The sequence below is a fragment of the Lontra canadensis genome, unplaced genomic scaffold (genome assembly GCF_010015895.1).
Source record: "Lontra canadensis isolate GAN:19392208 unplaced genomic scaffold, GSC_riverotter_1.0 scaffold116, whole genome shotgun sequence".
Taxonomy (NCBI): domain Eukaryota; kingdom Metazoa; phylum Chordata; class Mammalia; order Carnivora; family Mustelidae; genus Lontra; species Lontra canadensis.
The window spans coordinates 2,897,253-2,913,991 of NW_022631110.1; the positions used below are offsets into that span (position 1 = coordinate 2,897,253).

General features: G+C 49.3%; 1 protein-coding gene across 5 annotated transcripts in view; it reads right to left on the reverse strand.

Moving 5' to 3' along the window:
* Window positions 1-16,739, reverse strand: part of PHKA2 (phosphorylase kinase regulatory subunit alpha 2) — a 75,317-nt gene that overhangs the window by 22,488 nt on the left and 36,090 nt on the right. For all 5 annotated transcript variants that reach the window (XM_032840736.1, XM_032840735.1, XM_032840734.1 and 2 more), the window contains exons 8-17: window positions 16,387-16,533; window positions 14,847-14,900; window positions 14,123-14,245; window positions 11,051-11,146; window positions 9,104-9,211; window positions 7,262-7,340; window positions 3,999-4,133; window positions 3,233-3,342; window positions 1,950-2,094; window positions 1,616-1,694 (exon numbers count right to left, since the gene is read on the reverse strand). In XM_032840736.1, the coding sequence (XP_032696627.1) occupies window positions 1,616-1,694; window positions 1,950-2,094; window positions 3,233-3,342; window positions 3,999-4,133; window positions 7,262-7,340; window positions 9,104-9,211; window positions 11,051-11,146; window positions 14,123-14,245; window positions 14,847-14,900; window positions 16,387-16,533 (1,076 nt within the window). The remainder of the gene's footprint in view (window positions 1-1,615; window positions 1,695-1,949; window positions 2,095-3,232; window positions 3,343-3,998; window positions 4,134-7,261; window positions 7,341-9,103; window positions 9,212-11,050; window positions 11,147-14,122; window positions 14,246-14,846; window positions 14,901-16,386; window positions 16,534-16,739) is intronic.

Genomic DNA, 16,739 nt, shown 5'->3' on the forward strand with positions numbered 1-16,739 from the left:
TCTGTCAAATAAATAAATAAATAAATCTTAAAAAAAAAAAAAGGAGGAATACAGCCCACACGACAAAGTGAAGATTCAATCAGATGGTGCAAACCAACACGGGGCACACCACAAGTGAGCCATTAACTACAGACAGTATTCCTTTGGACAATGATTAGATTTCAGTTCAAGAGTTTATTCTGAAAAGCAGTTAATTACGGGCATATGGTATTTTCTGTGGGCCGTGATGCCACACACCAGGTAGCAGCTTATCCAAACTGGACGTGAAACGTACAAAAGTGCAGGCCAAGTGCAGTCATGGTGCTAGCTCTAGAAATGTGGATGGCAGGTGTGGATGCTGGGGACAGTCTCGCGGACGATCCCAGGAGAAGCTCAGAATGAGGGCCATTCACCTCTGCTGCAAAACCCCCCAGTAAGCTCTGGGAGCGGAGGTGCCAATCCCAGCATTTAGAAGTACAGGAACTCAACTCGGAAGGGACAAAAAGGCCAGGGACAAAAAACCATACTGCAAGGATCCACTCAGTTGAGACACCTAGAGACGGAAAACACAAGGGCACCTGCCAGAGGCTGGGGCAAGAATGGGGGAGCTGTTGTATAATGGGGAGAGAGTTTCAGTTTTGCGAGATGAAAAGAGTCCTGAAGATTGGTTGCACAACCGTGTGAGTGTACTTAACATTACTGGACTGTACATTTTAAAATGGCCAAGAGGGTAAATCTTATGTTATGAGCATCTTACCGCCGCTTTAAAAAACATTACAGTGGCAGCAGGGTCCCGAGGGCGGGAAGACTTGAGAAGGGCTGACTTCAATGCCCAAACACTTAGCAACTGGCATTCTAGCAGGGACCCAGTGGAAGACTACAGGGCCCAGGAAGGGTCATACCTCACACGTGGCCAGCTTTACAGTGAGGTTCTCTTAGAACCCTTCTCACATATTCTAGGGGATTTGGAAAGATCGGGGCACAGATGCTATTGAGAAAATCTCTGCCTTGTGATAGAGCATACAAGAACGGAATCAGTTTTTCCAGGAGGTGAGCCCCCCGTCACTCGAGGTGCTTACCCATATTACTGGGGAGCATCTGGTACCATGGGCCTGCAAACCGGGGTACGTATCGCTCCACTGAGGATGAGGGGCAATGGTCTAGGCAGGCCCATTCAGGCACCCTGCTCTGAGGGCCACCTAAGGAATTTATAAAGTTCTGTGATTTATTCTTCAGGTGACAGCACACTCAAGTCAATTCAAGGAGTGTCTCCGGAGCACCTACCAGACCTAGGCACTGGGTGTTTTCTGCCAGGCCTTTTAACCAGAAACAGACCCAGCATCAATCATCCCATACGAGCGATCCCAGAATGCCCCTGCAGACAGACTCATACATTCACCTCTCTATGCCCCGGGCCTCCTGGCAGCCATAAAAGCTGGACAAACACCCCCGAAAGCTGCTTTCGATACAATTCCAGCTCCACATGGGTGAATGCGTAAGGTTTAACTTCTTTTTTAGTCTAAAGCTCCACGCTTCTACGTTCAGCAACTGATATGAAAAGTGGGAGAAGGGCAGCAAAGGACTTTTAAGAAAGGTCACTGATACTTTATTAAAAAAAAAAAAAATCACAAATTACCTGGCTCCCCCAAAATATCCATCCTCTAGTTTTCTAATCGTAGAAAGAACTGCAGAATGAATGTCTGAGCCATCATTTGCTAAGGGAAAAAGGAAAATAAAAAAAGACAAGTGAGTTTACTTAATCTGGGAATACTTTTTGGTTTGGGGGACATGTGTGGAAATGTCTTCCTCAGTACAATCTAATTAGAATACTTATGGAAGATTCCTGAGCTCAGAAACCAATCTGCTAAGAACCCCCTTCAGTACTTGGCTTTGACTCATTTTAAACATTTTGGAAGGGGCCCAAATCAACAGTGGGACATGAATCAAGCAGATCAAGTTCAGAGACTTACTGAGCATGGTGTGGGTGATGGGGAAGGTGAGCGTGGGTCTGCCTGTCATTCGCCAGCAGGTGCAGAGGTAGGCCAGCTCGATCCTCAGCATCTCCACGATCATCTCATTGTCCAGGGCCAGGTAGAAGTGATGCTGGTCGGTGAACTGCAAGTCAGATCAGGCCCAGTGAAAGGCTGTCCTCCATTCCCTCGACACAACCCCAGCTGTCATTCACGGCAATGCTAATCCTTGCATTTTGTTCCCAGAGAAGAGGCTCAATCCTGGCTGTCATCCTCCCCCATCAAGGGGCTCTCCTTGCCATCAGGCAAAAAATCAATCTGTCGCTTGCCCAGGAGCCGCAGCTACATTCGCATGCAAGGGAAAGGTGTACGGCCAGATCTAGTTACAGCTCCTCCGATGAGGATTTAAGCACCTGGCCCAACACCGCTGTCCCTGAAAGGAAATCAATAACTCCTTAAATCCTCCTCATTCTAAGGCTGCTGGGCTCAGAGGATTTCCAAGTGAGGGAAGGGAGGGCGCTGGGAGCAGGCGAGACGTGGAGACTGCGTCTACCCGACTGATGGCCTGGTTAATGTAAACTAAAGGCACTACCGCCCGGTGTCGATGAAAATCAAATCGTTCTACTGGCCTCTGGACTAGGCCACACTCCGCTCTGCTCTGAAATTTGTTACAATGGGAAGTAACACAAGATTAAAGCGAGCAACATGGGCTACTGACCCGGGACCCCATGGATGACAGTGTGCCTGGGTGGTGGGGGGCTGTGCCCACGGTGACAAAGTGAGCTCAAAGCTGATCTTTCCAGCTGGCCAAATGGATGGAAAACATTTTTCTTGGGTTCCATGGGGCTACTTCCCTTTGTAAACAAAAACTCTGAAAAAAATTCCATAATTGGTATATTTGCGATGCCATCAAGCGGGTCGGGGCCTGAAAATCAGACAGGCTGTGTGCCACCGTGTTCAGACAGACTAAGCAAGGGTGAGGGACTACGGCTACCCGGGGCATGAGGGTGGCAAGTCAAGGGCCAGGTCACTAGCAAATTTGGAAAGCAGTGTGAACTTCTCTACTCCTCGCGACTGGAAGTGATGGCACATGAAGTCTGCTTCAAGCCACGCCTACTGAGCATCTACTGTGAGTAAAGAATTATACCGGGTACTGGGAATCACCCTACCCACTGCTATTTGAACACATGCACACCCTCCTTCTGCCACATTCACAGCAGCTCACTGAAAGGGAACTTAATCAGAGGACGTGTGTGGCTTTGCTTCCGGCCTCCTCTGCTCACCTGGGGTGTGAAAGTGAAGATTTGGTTCCTAATCACATATAGCTTAGATGTTCCAAGGACGCCAATGTGCCGATACGGTCTCCCACTCAATTTCATATTCTTATTCCGTCCTATTTGAAAAATAAAAGAGAAATTAGAGATAGAACCAATACGGTAACATGTAATCCAAGCATCTTTGGCTAAGACCGGGATTATTTTCATTAACCCACTCTAGGGTTTGGTTTTCCTAATACCGTCGACCCTTCTTTAAAATGGGACAAGGAGGAATTAAAAACAAATTCCACTGCCTTCTCTTCATGCATGTGTAGCCAGCACCCAGTTCAACATCCCTATGGAATAAAACTACTGATAGAACTTTATTAATGTTCACTTCTAATTTCATATTGAGCCTACTACGTTAGGTTTTAGAAAAAGAGAACGCCTCTCCCATTTTAATGGGTCAAGGAGCATTTTCTGAAACCACGGATAAAAATCAGAAATGTTATCAAGACACAAAAGGCTGTTCCAATCGTGAATTTTCAAAGAGGGTGCCTTATTTTTACAATAGATCGGGCAAAGGGCGCAGCCCCGCCGGGGCGATATCTAGTGAGCGAGCGTGAGAACGCGCTATTGTGCGGCTCCTCTTGACCTCCAAGAGGCCGAACCCCGTGCTTTGGTGTCTTGCCCAGCTCTTCACAATTTATATCTCTCGGTCCCCCTCAGACCCCAAACCTAGAATCAAGATACCCCCCTCGCCAAAACCACCCAACTGTCTCCCCAGACCTACCAAGCTTGGCATATATGTGACTAAGAATCCGGCCCGGCTGGACCCGGATTGGATGAATGTCAGCAATACTCTGGACGTTTACCCCGTGTTTCCTCAGCAAGTCCTGAATGTGGCTGTTTTCGGCCAGAACAGTAACTGCGAACAAGAGCGTAGCATCTGCATTAGACCGTGGCCTTCGCCTCCTCGCGTGGAGAACATGTGACCGACCGAGCTTTCCTCTGGCCTGTGCCATACACATCAGCATGCTCTCCACGCACTGGGGGGCTTTGAAAATGACAGCAATTGTCCTGCCATTCTTCCCGGTTCTGACTGCACCAGCCCCCAAGATGTGTTTTTATTAAGTGCCCTCAATGCACCAGATGGTCTGATAAGAGACTTCTGGAAACGGTCTTTGACAGGTCCTGAGCCAAATTACCCCATCTCGAATGATCTCTTGCCTCCCCGTAGGTGCGCATTTATTCTAAACTGTTTTGTGTTCTTGTCCCTTGGGATGAGAAGCAGAGATAGCTCTGGCTGGGGAGACGTCGGGAGAAGCCAGAGTTCCTGCTCTCAAGGAACCAAAAAGAGCAACACTGTGGTGTGGGGCCGAAGAGAGTGCTCTGACCGAGGGCGGGGGAGGTCGCTCCCTCCAGACAGAAGGGAAAGCAGGGCTGCTAGAGGGTGCTGGTGCAGCCTGGCTGGGGCCCGAAGCCCGGCACAGGCTCTTGCTGGTGGGTAAGAGCTGCCTGGGAGCAGGGCCCCGCACCCCAAATGGGCTGCCGTGGACCCCATCTCCAGTGAGTGCGGCTGGCCAGCTAGCTCTCCAGCAGGCAAGGAACTCATATGCCTGGAATGTGGGGGCCTGAGCGGGGACTCCGAGCCCTGCACCTCCTGTACCAGTTCCACTCTGAATGTGGCTTTTTTTTTTTTTTTAAGATTTTATTTATGTATTCAACAGAGAAAGAGAGATCACAAGTAGGCAGAGAGTCAGGCGGGGTGGGGGGGAAGCAGGCTCCCCGCTGAGCAGAGAGCCCGATGTGGGGCTCGATCCCAGGACCCTGAGATCATGACCCGAGCTGAAGGCAAAGGCTTTAACCCACTGAACCACCCAGGTGCCCCCTGAATATGGCTTTTAAGAGAACAACGGTGCTCTGGCAAAGGGCAGGAGTCCTGGGAAGGGGACTGGTGGAGGGGAGTTCTGGCCACAGAGAGCGGGTGGTGGTGCGTTTGGCTGCAGACGAGCTGCAGGGAAGTGTGGTGGGGTCAGGCTAGACGACAGCTCGGTTACTGTCAGTAGCCCACTGAGCCCCACCGTTGTACCTTGAATGTACAATACACATAAATGCCATGGAGACCTGCAGGTCATCTCATTTACATACCACGTGATACTTTTTCCAAGTATTTTCACAGCCATGATCTCATCTGAGCTTCGCAACAAGGTCCCGTGGGGAAGCCCATCCCAGCAAATGGGAGCGTCAGCCACGTAGGGCTGTGTGGGTGGCTTCCCTTCACGTCAGTGTCTTCTGAAGCTTCCGACACCACACAGAGATTAGTGGTCACTCTCTGTACAAGTGACTCTTCTAGAGAAGTGGTTTGCCCGAGACCTGTAAGCTTCTGATCTGATACAGCCGTATGTGGGCAAGTTCCTGAAACTACACTTCTCCTTCCCCCGGGCCAGACCTTCTTATATTTCCTCTTCTGCTTCTGTTCTAGTCTATCACACTGTGAAGACACTTGCTGCGGAAGGCCCACCAAACGGGGCCCAGCCGGCGCTTGGAAAAGCAGCCTTGGGATTTACGGGGTTGCTGGGCAGTGCGGGTGGCAGGTCAGCACCCACTGTGGACGGAGTCAGGCTGGGTCACCCCGCCTGGACATCAGCACGGAGTGTGCGCCTCCCGCTGGCTCGGGGTCCCTGCATGAGCTGACTTCGAAGCCTCACGTGTAAGATGGGGTTGATCATCGTAATGGTCACGCTTTCTATCTGCTCAAGCTGTTTTGCCCACTGCGCGTGCCTCTGAGGGCCTGGAGCACAATACTGACTGGATAATCCCTGCACGGCCTCCGGCCGCAGCCCAGGCAGGGGTCGGGGAACGGGTCCATAGTCACACAGAGAACTGCCTTGCATTTGTTCAATCATTGTTATTAACCTACTGAATGGGTGTGTGTCAATCAACACAGCAGCTAGGAGAATGCTACAGGCCTTGTCCTTAAATGTATGGTGTCGGGGCACTTGGATGGCTCCATCGCTTAAGCATCCAGCTCAGGTCACCATTTCGGGGTAGTGAGATCGAGCCCCATGTCGGGCTCCGTGCTGGGCATGGAGCCTGCTTAGGATTCTCTCTCTCTGCCTCTCCCCTCCCCCCGCAAAAAAGAAATATACGGTGTAACTGAGAGGCAATAAAGAAACATACGCAATGTGCTCTGGTGCCTCAGTTGGTCTATGAGGCACGTGAGCAGGAGGGAAGGGAGAGAGGAAGTGGGGAGCGAGGACCGGCACTGAGGGCTCTCCTTAGGCCCATCGCAGTGCATCTCAAGGCCACCCAGCGTGGGGGGGCGGGGGCGGGGGCAGATGATGAAGAGCCCGAGGTACAGAGACGTGAAACAGCCAGGCTGGGCAGAGCTGGCTCTGCAGCAGCGTCCAGGCTGGCCTCCCTCCTCTCTGGAGGGGCTGCCAGCGGGACAGGAGGGGAGGCAGCTGAAAACAGGGCCCTGCAACTCTGGAGAGAAGTCAGACCTCAAAGGGAGGAATGAGTGCAGCTCCACTTGGGTTTTGAGTTTCGGCCATGGTCACGTTGTACTTTTTAAAGAACTGCAGCGAAAAATGGTGCTCAGTGAATCACTGGTGCCCCAATTGCCATCGAGATTTAGATTCGAGAAAACAGATGCTTTGTAGAAAGTAACATTGTGGTTGGGACGAATACTGTTGCCTTTGGGAGCTAGTGGGTTATGGAAGGGATGGCACAGAAGCAACAGACGCTAAAGCACACATCTGTGCTTCTTAAACAGAACAGGAAACTAGGAAATCTTTCACATTAAAAATAACATTGGCAGGGCGCCTGGGTGGCTCAGTCGTTAAGCGTCTGCCTTCGGCTTGGGTCATGATCCCAGAGTCCTGGGATCGAGCCCCGCATCGGACTCCCTGCTCAGCGGGGTGTCTGCTTCTCCCTCTCCCACTACCCCTGCTTGTGTTCCCTCTCTTACGATCTCTGACAAATAAACAAAAATCTTAAAAAATAACATTGGCTTTACACAGTTAAATATGAAGAGGAAACGTGCTCACAAACCTTGTACTACAACATCAGGTTTGACGGAAGTGGAAAATCTTCTGTTTAAGGGATCGATTTCCCCAGTGGCAAGGAACCCCTAGGAAAAGAGGAGCATCAGCACTGAAAAACACTTAGTGAAATTTCACCTTAAACCCAACTTGGAAAATGAAACGTTTGGGGGCTCAAAGTATTCAGTATTTTATGCCTTGATGTTTTTCAGGTCAGTTGCTTACCTTCTCTAAAACGCAGTACACCCTTTAGATAGCCACTGATAAACGTATTGTGCCTTTGGCACCCAGCTCTCCGGGGCCAGTCACACTCGCCACCTCGTGTGATTGAAGAGAACAGTGGTGACTCCTACCTCCTGAGCCCTTACTCTGTGCTGGGCCCTGTGCTGAGCTCCTACACGTACAAGGTCACATTCAGGCCTCCTGATAGGGAGGCACTACCATTAGCATTTTACAGGTGGGGAAACTGAGGTAGGTGGCAGAAAGGGCTGACTGTCCCAAAACACAAAGCTCCCCTCCCTGCTTGCACGGAGGCTGTTTGAACATGGGTCCCCTCACAGATCCTATGAATGACCGGAGTCCTCAGCGAGCGCCATCAAGGTGCTCTGAGAGTCCTGAGGAGGACTGGGACCTAATGCTGGGAGTGTAGGAAGGCGTTTCCAATGAAGAGGAGGCAACAGGAACAGAGTTGTTTGTTCCTCATCTCACTGACCCAGAAATCGGAGCTGGAAACAGCAGAAATGACTAAGCCCAGCCTCTTTACAGATGAGGAAACTGAGGCTCCCGAGGTCAGGGAGCTAGTCAGAGGCAGAGCTGGCTTTCTAAGAGATAGACACGGTTTTCCCTACTAATAAAGATAGAAGTAGAAGACAGTCCCTACCCCCATGGCAATCACAGCCATGAAACAAGTGGCCCACCTCAGCACCCGTAGCTCCTGAGGGCCACTTCCACTGTGACAGCTTTACTTTACTTTACATTGGGAACCCCAATGGTATGAGACTTGCGACTCACCCTCCCCCACCCTCCCCACTTCTAAAGTCTGGCAGAACACACAGGACTGGACCAGCCTCACAGGCTCAAGCTCCCAGCAATTCTCCTGGACTCTTTCATCCACACCTCTCCCCAGGGGCCCAGAGGAGTAAGCTGGGCAGAGCCTCTGAGGACAGATGAACCCATCTGATAACATCACTGACACATCCTCCACACCCCCACACCCCCCCAGCCCCCACTGGGGAGGTGGATTCATTTTCAGTTGGCATAAAACCATTTGCATTTTAAAAACTTAAGCCAGGGGGCAAGAACATGTTTAACAAGAAGAAATGAGTCAGAGGTCATAGACCTTCCATGTGAGGGTACTGTGGGCTGAGGGAACATCTGACCCAAAGTTCAACACAGCCAAACCAGCCACTGCCCCTTCACAGAGAGAGACAGCACCGTAGAGTCAGTTGGCTGCCCGTGGCCAGGACTGCACCAGCAGTGGCCGGAAGCAGACTTAGCAGCTTCCACAAACCTGGATCTTTCACACATGTGCTGAGCCTAACTGGGAAGGTTCTAGTCTCCTGCTGACCATCAGCTCAACCTGGTTCCAGCCACAGACCAGGAATACGGGGGTTGGGGTGGGAGGTGACGGGAGCGCTTGGCACACAGCTGACTCTGAAGTGGTTTAGTGTAAACATGGACACCCAAGCCCAGGTGGCAGGCCTCAGACCCGACCCACTCCAGCTGACCGTAAAGCTATGAGATGCCAACGACATTCACAGCCACCCGGGGCAGAGAGCCCCTGTGCTCTTCCAGGGTCAGCTCTACCTCATATCAGATGGTTTCCAGTCTGTGAAGTCCCCAAGTCCCTTACCTCTGCCAACAGCGAGCTGAGGATGTAGAGAGACTGACCCCACAGATGGGGCAGCTTCCCCAGAGGGACTCTGTCCACTGTATGGGGATTCTTATACTCTTCATCAACCTGACAAAGAGAGAGAAACCCAAAGTCAGGATGTCAGAGAATAAAAATGTCACTGTCTATTGGGGAGCACGCTGAGGATTTACAAAAGGCCACCCACCCGAGTCTCCAGGCCAGTTCTGTGCAAGAGCTGTGACAGGGAGGCCACAGCACTAAGGCCTTCGTGTGGAGGCCACATGGCTCAACACAGCAGAAGTGGAACTCAAATCCAGGCCTGACTCCAGGCCAGTGCCCTGTCCACAAGCACACAGATGGCAGAAGGCAGAGGCAGGCACGTGAAGCCTGCCTCCTTTGAGCATAGCTCTGGGCAACAAGAAGTTTCACAGTTCGTGCTTATACTTGTCTATATTATGGGTACAGTGATCTAAAACATCACCCTACAGCCACGGCAGGGCATCGCCGGAAGTCAGCCTTCTCCCGTCTTGTCCCCAGGGGCTCATAAAAAACTCTGTGTGCCTACACAAGAAAATTACCAGAAGGTGGCACTATTTATTGAGGAAAACACTATTGTATGCTCAGATCCCTAATTTTCCATCAGGGACTCAATAAGCGGGATCCATTGGGGGCTTCTGACTCATCAAGATAAGCTACAATTGTTTTTTGGATGGATGGTGCTGGTTACACATTGTAATAGTCAGTCTGCAACTTTCTCTGTTGCAAACTCCATGCTGACCTTTGTATTTATTTATTTATTTTTAAAAATAAACCCTACCCCCATTGTGGGGCTCAAACTCACAAGCCCGAGATCAAGAGTCACTTGCTCTACTGACTGAATCAGCCAGGTGGCCCCGACCGTTGGGTTTTTGCCATTATTACAATGTTGGTTGGAGGTAATGTTAGTGGCTACTTTTTCCGTCCGAAAAACAAAGCAATTGAAGAAATCCTTCTCTAAGAGGGAAAAATCACAACACGAGGGGAGTTGTACTCTGCCTGTGGATTAACCAGCGATGTTAATAACAGATTGTTGAAATTTGCTACCGTGGTTAAACGTTAAGAAGAACTTAAACTCATAAACTGAACAGAATTAAAACATGTCAGTAATCAAACAATCCAATAGGACAACAGTGTGGCAGGAGGGTCTCTAAAATGTTAGAGTTATCTTGGGGCCTAAGTTTGGCTATCTTTGGGTAGTAAGAGTAGAGAGAAATAGGTTCTTTTTTCCACAGAATCCTGGATGTTTTGCAGTGCACAGGACTGCTTTCACAGTTCGACGGCGTGTTCAGGCTAGGTGAAAGGTAAGTAGCACAGAAGGCAAAGTGTCTGGATTGAAAGACAGCTTGGGGAGCCTGGGTGGCTCAGTGGGTTAAGCCTCTGTCTTCGGCTCAGGTCATGATCCCGGGGTCCTGGAATCGAGCCCCACATCGGGTTCTCTGCTCAGCAGGGGGCCTGCTTCTCTCCCCTCCGCCCCCCGCCTGCTGCTCTGCCTACTTGTGATCTCTGTCAAATAAATAAATAAAATCTTAAAAAAAAAAAAAAGACAGCTTGATTCTGGCTTCCCCTGACCCATGGGCCAGCTCCTGCCTCCCTGTGGAGGTGCTGGGGTCTCCTCCCCCGCACCCCGTACTCCTTATGCCCTGGCAGGTCCCCTAACACACTAGGCCTCGGCAGCAGCGCTCCTGTGCCTGCCTTCCACGCCCCAGACCCGCTCCTCCACCCCCCACCAGCCCGCAACCTCACAGAGGCACATCGGGCACTACTATAACCCCTTGGTGCCCCGTACCTAGCTTGCTGCTTTGGAAACTACTTCTGAACAAAAAGTGTTAGCTCTGAAAGAGGGATTAAAAAAATCCCAAAAGGCCAAGTGTGAACCCACTTTGTTCTAGATACACAGCGAGTGGTTACCTTGTTAGGCGGGATGGCGTACAGTTCTGGCACCAGGTGGATCCCGTTCTTGCCTCTGATTAATATTCCCTCCAGGGCCTCCCGGTACTCCTGCACCTGGAAAACAGCCCCACCCCCACAGCGGGAGAGAGGCGCCGTCAATACCGCCACGGGAGTGCATCATAGAAAAACACCTCTCTGGGCAACCAACGGATTATTAGTAGGCCACCGGGTCGAGAAATGCACGAACACCTTCCACTTAAGGTGTGCAGGAGGAACTAGGGCCCCCGCTGACAGGGAAGGTTTGAAAGCGCTGAAGGCACTGTACTTTTCTGTGTTGTCTTTAACTCACAACATCAGTCTTTCAACCTTAACTTCTCACATCCGTAAATGTTGTCTCCCTAGCTAGACGATATAAGCTTCTTGGAGTGGAGGCTAGACCTTAAGCGGGGCATTGCGTTTCTACCTGTCACGAGTTTTCCACCTAAAAGGCCCTCATTCGAGCACCTATTGCTCAGGAAATGTTTGCAAAATGCACCTGATGTGAGGAAAAGGAAGTGTGTGTACTATGATCCCTGTACCCCAATTCTTAGGACACACCACTCCATATACTAAAAGCTGCTGATGTAAACATTTCCATTCAATTAAAAAAGCAGTGATTAAAAAACAAAACAAAACAAAAAAGGAAACAGACAAAAGAGGGAAAACCCTTAACCCGACCCCCAGCTGTTTAATACATTTCATCTTGGAGAGCCTAGTCAAACACCTTCTAGATCTCATTTCCTTTTCTTTTGAAATTTGTGGACAGCAAAATTTCACCAGGGGTGCGTCATTTTTTAAAGGTCATTGGGCAGTAAGTGGAAAAGATAGAATAGGCCTGACAGCAATAAATTCTGTGGGACCTAGAAAATAAGGACCTAAGTACATTCTTTTTTGTCTTCTCAGCTTTTTTGTTTCTAATAACTGTCAAGTTCCTCACAATTGAAATTCTAACTCAATCCGTTTGAGACCTTTCAGTTCTGGGATAAAGAGACAGAAAACCTAAGACCTAAGATAATTGCTAAAGCATAACAGTAAGAATCAACGATGGGGGAACATCGACATTTCAAGCTTACTACCATGTTGGGGAGGAAGAATTTTCTCTGCCCCTCAAGGTTCTTCTAGCTAGACTAAGAATCAAATTGATAGGAGACAGATGAACAGGAGAAAATCGAACTTAGTTCCGTATGTACAGGGAATCCACAGATGGGCTACTCCAAAGACAATGACGCACCATGAGGTGGGCCTGAGCTCAGGAGAGGGGTGGGGGGCGCAGGACACAAAGGGAAGGAAGAGCATTTGCAGGAAGGTGAGAGGAGATGTTTGGAAAACAAAGGTGGCCCTGCCGTGCACATAGGTTTCTTAAGAGGAATCAGTGTCTGGTATTGGTAACTCTCTTACTGGTCTAGGCAAGCAGCTGAATGGGGAGGTAAAGGGCGTTTCCCAAATGTACTGGGGTTTTGATTACTTTTAACTCAAAACAGTGTTCATGCCAAAGTGGCCCATCTTGGGGCGGCCTGCCCTTGACCCCTATAGCCACTTTTGAAACCACTCTCAGAACTTCTGAGCAGAGGCAGTTTTCAAAACCAAAATAAACCTTGGATTGCTCATCCCACCCCAGTACATGCGGCCTGAACAGGTTAAGAAAACACATAAGCTTCACGAGGACGGGTCTGTTCTACTTACCAACGAACGTATGCACAGCAGCAAAGGCTAAAGAAATCTGTTTTGAACAAATGAATGTTGCAGGAACACATCTTTACTCGGCACTTACTATACACTAGGGACAGGGAATGTATTAGTGAATTGGACAGAGACCACGTCTAGCAGGGTGCTCTGGCAGGGAGGTGGGAGACTAAATACAGCTACAGGGGCTATACTATGCTAAGTGCCGTGGTACATAAAAAAGGGGCATCAATCAAGCGTTTAGAGTCAGAGAAGACTTTCTGAAAGGAGAGACATTACCAGCGAATAAATGAAGGAGAGACAGCTGAGGGAGAAAAGCAGGGCCTGGGCACTTGAGAAGAAGAGAGACAGCGTGGCCTGTCCGGAGGGCTGAAAGGGTTTCAGGGCGTTTGCGACACAGAACTCAAGGAAGTAAGTGAACAGAAAGAAATTGGGCCAGATTTTATGAGGTCCTACAAAACAGGAGAAGAGCTCGTACTTCGTCCCAAGGCAAGCAGGAGCCTTTCAAAGCTTTTAAGCAAGGCAGTAGCATAATCTAATTAGCCTTTTAATAAAATGCCCCTGGCAACCTGTATAGAGAAACAGCAGGGATTAAGGCTGGAGGTTGGGAACCCACTAGAATGCTGTGACATTAAATAAGATGCTAGCTGAGCGTACCCTTCTACCAGAACTGAAGACAGCAAAAGCCGAGGCTGTTCTGGAAAACAAACAAACAAACAAAACAAAACAACAAACGAGAACGACTAAACCTGTCTGTGCTCCACTGTGGTCCCCCATGAACCCCACCTCTCAGTCCTCAGGCCTCTGTGCTTGAACATGGCATGACCTTTTAAGCAACAGAATGCAACAGAAGGGACACTGCCAGCTCAGGGCCTAAAGCTTAAGAATGTCTGGCAGCTCTTGCTGTTGCATTCTGGGCCACGACGACCATCCTGGGAAAGACCTAACTGATCAGACACCACAGTTCTGTGGAAGCCCAAGCTAGCCACACGGAGGCGAAGCAAGGCCTGGGCCAAGAGCCAAGAGCCCAGAGCCCGGGCGAGCTCCCAGCAGAGAGCCAGCATGCAGGGCCAGCCACGAGGGACGCCCTGTCGGAAGCCGCTCCTCCAAGCCCCAGTGAACCAGCTGACACCAAGTGAAGCAGGGACAAACTGTCCCTGCTGAGTCCCGCCCACACTGTAGAATCATGAGCAAATAAACAAAACAGCCATTACCTTAATTCACCACATTTTGGGAAAACTTGTGGAGCGACAACAGATAACTGAAACGGGGTCCTAAAGTCTTGTGTAAGCTTACGTTCTAATAACACTCAGGACACTAAGGGAATGAAAATGCTGATTATGAACACCACACCCAGCATGTTCTCACCTGAACGGCGTCACCGGTGAAGACCCCGTCTATTATGAAATACGTCCAGAACACGGGCCACTCACATTCAATGTTTTCAAAGAGCTTGAGTTCCGCAGGGTCATAATGCAATCGGTTTGGGTCCTGGAACCACACAGGGAACCTTCTGAAAGGTGCTGTCAGATTACATATATAATACCACTGAACCCCACCGGGTTCCCCTCGCTTGCTGAATCACTACAGCTCTGCGGCGGCTAGGATTAGGAGTTCGCTCTAATGGAGAGATGCTATGACTGGCAGCTTTCCATGATAAAATTTCCAAAAAGTCTATCGGAAATGTACACAAGACTCCTTGGTGGTTTATTATATTAAGCTTCCTAGATTGCTAACAAATAAATAGCAATTTGCCTATCGCAGTGCTCAGCAGACCATCTGCTTTGCGGAAATCACTCTATCAGTCACTGTGGCAAAGAAACTCGAGAAGGAGGCCACAGTTGCTCTTGAACACATTGTGAGCCACAGAACTGTTTGTCCTTGTCTACAGGCTCGTTTTAAACCACCAGCTTGCTGTCCTCCTGATGATATTATTCTACCGCCTAACTCCAGCCTTGCTGTCTCCAAAATTAAGATTTCCCCATCCAATATTCTAACGTGTAATTTTATAATCAAGAGAGGGAGAACACCACAGTGGTGATTTAAATATGAAGCAGTTAAGGAATCATAAGAAACAATATTTAAATACAACCTCTCTTGGGGTTTTATAACCATCTCGAAGGAAGCGACAGCATCCATAACGCCCCTAGGAAGATAAAGAAAAAAAGTGCATTTGAGGAAAGAGAACAATTTCTTTGTCTTTGTCTTTTTATGTTGGTTCGTGTCGGCCATTCACCCCCATTCCCATGAATCTTTTAGTCACGAAACATGTACCAAGTACTCTTTGTTATCAATACAAAAGGTTATTTTTAAGTAATAAGCCAAGTGAATTCAGGGTTGATCAGGGCCGAGAAGGGAACGCTGAAACTTCCGGTGAGAGTATCAGGGCTGGGACAGTAATCACTGAGAGTTCCCAGAGGGGCCAGCCCTTCATTCTGATCGGCTGTATCACGTAAAGATGCAGAGGGACCCTTACTGCTCCCAGAACCCACCAAGACAGATACTTGAATTGGACTGCTTCTGCCTGAAAGACTGGACAGCCAAAAGGACATTCCAGACTCCTCACAAGTAGGCTCTAGATGCAAAGAAGTAGAGCAGTGAGGTGGAGGCAGGGCAGGGGTGGGATGGGGTGAGTGAGGCTTCCTTTGGCCTAGGGCTCTCGTTGCTGGTTTCCCTGGGTGTTGAGAAAGAGGGACAGTGGCACAGAGCTCTCCATCTGCTTCCCTAGTCCCTGGCACGCAGTGTCGGGTGTCCATTCCTCAGTTTCTTAAGTGTCTGGGGGCTCCTTTAGCACAGGCTGCAGAGGCCAGACACGCCCAGCAGCCAGCCCCAGAGAGTTCTCGGAGTCCTGGGGAAGCCCAGCCAAGAACCTGCTCCCCTTTAAACACTTCATTCCCTGCACGGACTCCCTGCCTACTGGGACAAGCTAAAAGAGCTTCCTTCTTCTCCACTAAACTGTGAGACAGCTTCTTTGGGGATGTGACTGGAGACCTTTCAATCCCTCTATATCCAAGGGCTAAAAGCATTTTTTACGGAATCTAAGTAGGATCATCAACATGAAGATTTCAGCTCAAGAAACTTACTTTTCTTTCTTTCTTTTTTTTTTTTTAAAGATAACTTACAACTTGATCATTTTACTGAGAAGTTCTGTTGCCTTGGCTATTTAATAAAATTATCAGTTTGGTATATCGTCATAGTTCCTGCATTTCACCTCAGAGCAGGGATTTTTGTAAGCTCAATTGACCTTTGGGATCACCAAGTCCCCAGGCATTGTGTATAAACCTGGGATGTGTGTGTTTTTTTCTGACAGGGACCTTCTAGCTTTCAAGAGATTCTCAAAGAGGTCTATGGATCTCTAAAGGGTTAAGAAGCACAGAAAGGGTATGAACTGGAGTTCAAAGGTGCCAGCCTGAGTTCAAGCTCTGCTGTCAGGAAAAGAACTAGGGCACTGGATCACTCTGAGACTGTTTTCTCCCCCATACACTTGGCCTTGGATCCCACACTCCGAGTCCACTTAGACAAACCAAGCCACTGACCTCATGGAGAACCAAGGCCAGGGTGAGCTGCTCCATGTCATCATGAAAGGGGCACGTAACACAGAGCAGAAGGGCGCCAGCATGAGTAATGCTTACCTGGAGCTTGGAAATAATTTCATTTTTGGTCACATTCACAAGGTTCACGTCTTCCACTGCAAAGGCCGGGAAAGAGATAATGGAAAGAAGTCCAGCGTCAATCTCCTTAGATGTTGATGCTCTTGGCAGCATGGAGAACAGAATAGACTGAACGAGAAACAAAGAGGTGGCCTGAACCTGGGAAGCATGAACTGGTGCATACAGTACCTAGAGACCATGACCTTAGCCCTAAGGAACATTTGAATGAGTCTGCTGATTTTCAGTAGAGCTTTTTCCTACCAGTACAACCCCTGCTGGGGGACCTCACCTGCCCAGCCAATGATTTCTGTTCCTTACGGGAGAGGACAGGGTTA